The 6,618-nt window shown below is 24.3% G+C and overlaps 1 protein-coding gene across 1 annotated transcript; it reads left to right on the forward strand.

Moving 5' to 3' along the window:
* Window positions 1-4,916: 4,916 nt before the first annotated feature.
* On the forward strand, window positions 4,917-6,247 carry LOC135929501 (cell cycle checkpoint protein RAD1-like). The gene is made up of 5 exons (XM_065466109.1): window positions 4,917-5,054; window positions 5,097-5,249; window positions 5,291-5,647; window positions 5,693-5,757; window positions 5,802-6,247. The coding sequence occupies exons 1-5, from the start codon at window positions 4,956-4,958 to the stop codon at window positions 5,980-5,982; spliced, it is 855 nt and encodes a 284-aa protein (XP_065322181.1). The 5' UTR covers window positions 4,917-4,955; the 3' UTR covers window positions 5,983-6,247.
* Window positions 6,248-6,618: the final 371 nt, after the last annotated feature.

Here is a 6,618-nt window from a genome sequence, read left to right on the forward strand (position 1 = left end):
ATCTATTATTATTTACTTTAACAACACGAAATCATTAAAATAGCTAATATAATTTTAGTTGTACATACAAGAAGGTGTAATAAACTATTTATTTAAATATGAAAACAAAGAGCAAAAAAAATAAATTGATTTTAACATAATATGGCTGTGCCTATATCCAATTAAACCTGAAGATAGTGGTTGTTTAAAATAAAATAAATTCGGATCGATATTTTAAAAAACTAATCCTATATTATAATTATTATGTTATTGACAAGTATCAAAAAAGTCATTAAGGTTTGAATGAGGATTCATATTTTTAATTACTGTAAAATATTATAGGGCTAAAAATTCAAGTGGAGTTTTGCATATTTCTTGGTAATGTCATTACCTAAGCAAAGGATTTAAGAGATAATAGTTCTCATATAAAAACGTTTAAAGAGTCATATTCTGATATATTATTTGAACCATAATTGTATGACTAACATCTTGATTATAAAAATAATTCATTGAAATCATTTGTGATAATGTATCGACTAACACCCTGAATGTAAAAAGATCAATGTGCTTCCTGTTTTGCTTAAGTTTTTACAGTCAGTTATATTTTGCATAGAAAATTAGATTTTATTACCATTTGTGGTAAAATCAATAAATTATCAGATCGGTGAAATGGGTAGACCAGCCCTAACAAAATGTTTTATTGTAAAATATGTAAATATTTGTAAAAAAAGAAGGATTAAAGAACTAAATATTTACGATTATTTTAGAATTTCCCCGAACTCAAAAAGTAAACACGAAGTTTAATGTAATAATCTGATACATAATATTTATAATGATGGATCATATTGGTTTGCTTCCTGTTTTTATATAAAAAATAGTATAAGCAACGGTTAAAGAATAAACGATCTATTGAAATTGTCTGAACACCGTCACTTAAAAAAATAGGATTTGGTATTCATATTATATTCTAAGGGAGTCTGTAGGATTTTCAATGATCAAAATAGTAAAAAAAGAGGAGATTAATAAGGACAAACGCAATCAAATTTTATTAATTCTCTCTCACCATTTGAATGGGAAATTGGAAATATGTAATTATAACATTTTCTCAATATTTAAAATTCGTATTTATTTATAATTTAATATAAATTAAGGATTTTTATACACTTTTACCTTTACTAATGATAATGGTTTATTGGGTTTCATTTTCATATACAATTTTCAATGTCATGGAGATATTTCGCCAAGTCAATACTTGTTTTAAATCTCGTAAAATGCAAGTGAAAAACATCCTCACTTTCTTTTAATATTAATTAACTGAGAAAATATAAAATATATGGCAACATTCTCCATTGAAAGAATTATAAAAAGAAAAATACTTTGCTATTATTGTGAGAAAAATACTTTGCTATTATTGTGAGCGATATTTATAATATCTCACAATTGATGCTTTTTTTGAGAAAATCGTAATTCGATCATAAAAGGATAGTCGTATTTTAGTTGTCAGGGATGAAGCCATGGCGCTATTGAGGGGGGGGATCGGGCTAAGCTCTGTATTTAGCAAGTATTATGTGATTAAGGTTATAGAAATCTTATTTTTTGAAATGGTTAAACCTGTCACGGACTTAACGATGAAGGATACTTTTTAGAAAGTAAAATTATGGTACCATGGAACAAATATAAATAATATTCTTACAAAACGAATATTTATAGATGTATTATCTGATTCATGATAAAGATATAAAATAGAAGGCATATATCATTTTTTTATTTTTCCAGGAATGTTCAGAAAGCTGAAATTTAAAAGAAACACTCTTTGCACGGCACCTAAAAATGTCCTTGTTCTAGGCCTCTTATTTATGTAATATAAATAAATATCAATAATGGGTCATGTCAAAAGAGCAGAGAATCGAGCTATTAGGCCGATCTCTTTCAATTTCGATAAAAAATTTTCAAAATGGAAATTTAATATTACATGAGATAATGGGAATTAAAGGTACGAAAATCGCTTTTACTGATATCAAGTTTTAAATTAAAACAAAATTAGTTAGAATACTAATTCTAATATTAATAACTAAATCAATAATTGATAATTAATTATTTTTTTAAATATTAGCCATTTAATATAAGTAGGAAAGTTAGAATTAATATTTTAAAATGATTATAAAATTTTATTTTTCAAATTTTTATTTTATTTTATATCTTTACCATTTTCCTAGTAATTTCTTCTATAATAGCATGGTTGGTTAGTTATTTTAAAAAAAAGGTAATAATGTATAAGAAAATATAGATAGCGCTATATATGAACATTCTAATGCAATATATGGTTCTTTTTAATCGTTCAAAATCATTTTAAAGCATTAAAATTGATTTAAAAGTAATATCATGCATATCAAAAAATTAATTTTCTAAAATTTTTCTAAAAATATTTTAAGAATTAATATATTTTTTTAAAAAAAAGAATATAATCTCCATTCACAAATATTAAAGAAATATATATAAAATAAGCTATTTGTAAATCAATTTTAAAAATGATTAACTATTTAAAAAAAGAGCTTTTTATTGCATATTTATATAGTTTTTTTATATCAATATCTGTAATTTTTTAAAATAATTACCCAGTGCAATAAATATTGAAGAAATTATTAGAAAAATTGAAATTTTTAATAATTTTGAAATATTAATTTTCAACTGGACTTAAGATAGCCAATATTTTTAATTTTGATGTTTGGCCCCATTGACTTAAGAATCATTATTCAAACTAATTTAGTTTTTAATTTAAAACTATTTATTTAACATAGGCTAAAAAAAAAGTAGAGTTTTGTACTTTTAATCCTTATTATCTAAGGTTATGTTGTTAAACGGCTCGATTTGAGGCGATTTTTAAAAACGGTTAACTAGATATTTTAGCCAGAAAAATATTGTTTAGCTTGGAGATTTCGATAATATATGTCTAGACCTTTGTTCTTTCTATGAAAAAAATCTTCAAGCTTGCGTAATATCTTTTTGGATGAAATATTAAATTTTCCGTTTTTAAAAATCAGTTCAAAACAAGCCATTTAACATCACTAATCTAAGGTAATATAATTGCCAATGAGCTAAAATTATGTTTTATATATTATTAGAACATATATAATGTACTTTTTATAGAAATTGAAAGGGATCAACTGAAAGGTTTTTTATTTGACAGAGAATGACATCATTAGTGATGGAGAGGGAAAATTTTTTTCTCTATTTAAAAATTGCAGTTTTATAATATAATTTGAAGGAAACCAAATATTATCTATATTAATTATAAAAAATTTATGTTACTAATTTTTAAAAAGATAAAATAAAACTAAAATGCAATGCCTTCCAGTAAATTTAATGGTAAGAAAATCCACATAAGGTCTGATCTTCCCTCCCTACACAATAATTCTGGATTATAATGCAAAATAATAATGTGAAAGTAAATATTAATTTTGCTTATTTATTTATTATGAGCCAAACTTTATTTTTATTTACAATCTTAATATTTATAATTATAATGAATGTCAAAAATCAATATTTTCTTTAGCCAATGTTGCTTCTCCTACATCTTGAAGACGTTTAACAACAAAATTTGTGGTATCAATAAATCTTTCAACACAATGACCAAGACATCTTTCAGTTTTATTATCTAAACTTGACCCAGGCTGCCTATCTTTATAACATAAATCCCAGCATTGATCATTAACATCATGAATTAATTGTTGAAATCTTTGTTTCTGACTTTCCATTTCAATAAAACTTTCCAATTTTCCATCCAGAGTAGAATTCATTGATTGAGACAATATAAGCAATGCCAAGAGCTAATATTTATTAAATTTTGTTGATAATTTAAATATATGTATATTAAAGTTAAAAACTATCCCATAATATTTGACAACCCTTTTAGTATTTTTGCCTCTTCTTTTACCCTCTTTTTTTGAATACTTTCACTTATTTTATCTTGTTCCTCTTTATTCATGATTTCAAGACCATCTTTTAAGGTTTTAAGTTCACTATCAGTTATATAAAGATAATTAATATCAGATTCCTGGTAATATTTAAATGATATTTTAACACCTTCTGGCAAAATAGTATTAAAAATTTCATATACAATGGGAAATTGCAAAGCAGAAAGATTTTCAAAAATAATATTTCTTTGATACATATTTAGCATGTAGCTATTTTCAGGTATTTTACTACGTTTTTTAAATGTGGTTATTTTTGTAGTATTTGCAGGAGTTCCATGAGCATCTTTTATTTTAATGTTTAGAGATTTTGATATCCTATGTAAAGATGATTGAAAATTTTCTAAAACAGCAAAATCATATGATTTTATTTGAACATTTATAGGTTGATTAAAAACGGGTTTATCATCTTTGTAGATCCCAAGTGATTCATACCAACTTTCAGGTGGATCATAGACTGAATATTTACGCAAAAAACTCGATTTAAAATATTTTGAAGAATTATTTAAAAACTTAATTATCATTTTTTAAAAAAGTAAAAATCGGAAAAATGCAACATACTTTTCAAATGTATGAATGTATAAGACTGAAAATATTTGTATGCTATATAATAAATTGAGCTAATGCTACATCAAGACCTTCCCCAATAGCTTGCTTAAAAAATTAATTTTTCAGTAAAAATATTTTTATTGCGAAATTTTATTTGGATTGTGGGATATTTATTTTAATATTTATGGATATTCATGCTTATAATGTTTTTACTTTTATGAAGTAGATATATATATATAATATTTCTATATATTCATATTTGTATTTTCGATATTAAAGGATTAAAAAATTTGTAGGTATTCAATTTCATTTATTTATAATTGTTATTTTATATTCGTTATATTATACGTAAAAACAATAATTTTATTTTTTTTAACTTATCATATATCTTGACACCATCAAAATTTAACGATTTGTGAAAGGTTGTCAATTTTTAGTTTTAAAAAGTGCTAATAAATGAACACAGCAGATGACAGTAAAAATTATATATTTTATGCTTCTACAGACAATGTAAAATATATATCGAATATACTAAAAGCTGTTCAATTTAAAGAAGTTAATTACATTGATATTAGCATAACCCCATTTTGAATGTAGTCAGCTAACTTTCATGCCACTGACCAGGGAATAAAAATAACTGTTGAAGATTCCCATTGCTTGCAAGCTAATTCCTACCTACAGAAAGAAATTTTTAATGATTATTCCTATAAAGAAGATATAAAATTTAAAATAAATTTGAATATATTCATTGTAAGATATTCATTTGCAATTTTATGTAAATTATAAATTAGGATTGTTTGCAAATATTCAGCAATAATGTTACATATTCTCCAACAGCATTAAATCAATCTTTTAGTAACAAAGTTCACTTGAAAGTATACTATAAAGAACATGGACATCCATTAATATTGTTACTCGAAGAAAATGGTGTTACGACTGATTGCTCAATTAAAACACAAGAATATGAAGATGTCATGGAGTATGATTTTCTAAACATTGATATAGTTAATAAAATTATATTCAAATCTGAGGCCCTTAAAGAAATATTTAATGAGATTGATAATTCATGTGATGTTTTAGAGATACTTATATCTCCAACTATTCCAAATTTTAGAATAGCCACATATGGAGATTTAGGATCAATTTATGTAAATAATCCATTATAATCTAAATCAATTTTATAAATAATTTAGATTGATTTTCCAAAAGATTCTTCTTGCATTGAATATTTTTCTTGTAAAGAAAGGCAAAATAGTAGGTATATAAAATTTACTATTATTGGTCATAAAATATTTTAAAAAGATTCAAGCACTCATTACTTAAACCAGCACTCAAAGCTATTAATTATTCCTCAAAAATATCACTGAGAATGGACAAAAAAGGATGCTTGTCCTGGCAATATATGATTAAACATGATGAAAATATAATATCATTTATAGAATTTTATTGCTTGCCACTAGATGAATATGATGAATTGATATAAAAAGCTATAATGTATTTATACTTAAACCCTAGAATACCTGACATAAATCAAAAGAGTCCATTCGAATTCTTGAATTGTGACATCACATGTAGCATTACCTTCATTTTTTAAATATGTTAAAAATTTTATGAATGTTTTTTTATATCTAATTTTGCATGTTGGTTTAGGACCTACCCAAATTGAGTGCATGTGAATTATACAGGGGCTCATCTACTGATAATTATGCTGGGGTTTCCCCTTAGAATGCCAGCAAACCTTTTTTTTATAAAATAATCAAGTAACAAAATTTGCAAATACATTCTGCTTTTCTCTCCATTTTTTTTAGAATGAGTAATTTATCATTATATAGTTTATATTAATTCTTGGGTGTCCTACCAAGCAAAAACCCATTTTAGGCCTATTTTATAGTTAATATTTGTAAAAATTAGGCTAGATTTAAGTTGAGGAAAATACATCAATTAAAATGTACTATAAAGGAAAGTATGTGAACATTAAACAATTTTCAGACTATTTCCTTCTCAAATATAACCTCTGAAGCAAGATCGGTGCAGCAAAACAATTTATGGTCAACATCTTGCTAATTATTCCATAATAATTTTAAAAAATGTTGCTCTATTTATATATTTTTTTTATTAG

This window comes from Gordionus sp. m RMFG-2023, chromosome 5 (assembly GCF_954871325.1).
Source record: "Gordionus sp. m RMFG-2023 chromosome 5, tfGorSpeb1-WG-v2, whole genome shotgun sequence".
Taxonomy (NCBI): domain Eukaryota; kingdom Metazoa; phylum Nematomorpha; class Gordioida; order Chordodea; family Parachordodidae; genus Gordionus; species Gordionus sp. m RMFG-2023.

Excerpts from the sequence above, each read along its gene's own strand:
- LOC135929501 (XM_065466109.1), top strand. The coding sequence starts at position 4,956 with ATGAACACAGCAGATGACAGTAAAAATTATATATTTTATGCTTCTACA. Across the intron at positions 5,250-5,290 it reads TAAATTTGAATATATTCATT|GATTGTTTGCAAATATTCAG; the intron begins GTAAGATATTCA and ends ATTATAAATTAG. Across the intron at positions 5,758-5,801 it reads AAAGAAAGGCAAAATAGTAG|ATTCAAGCACTCATTACTTA; the intron begins GTATATAAAATT and ends TATTTTAAAAAG.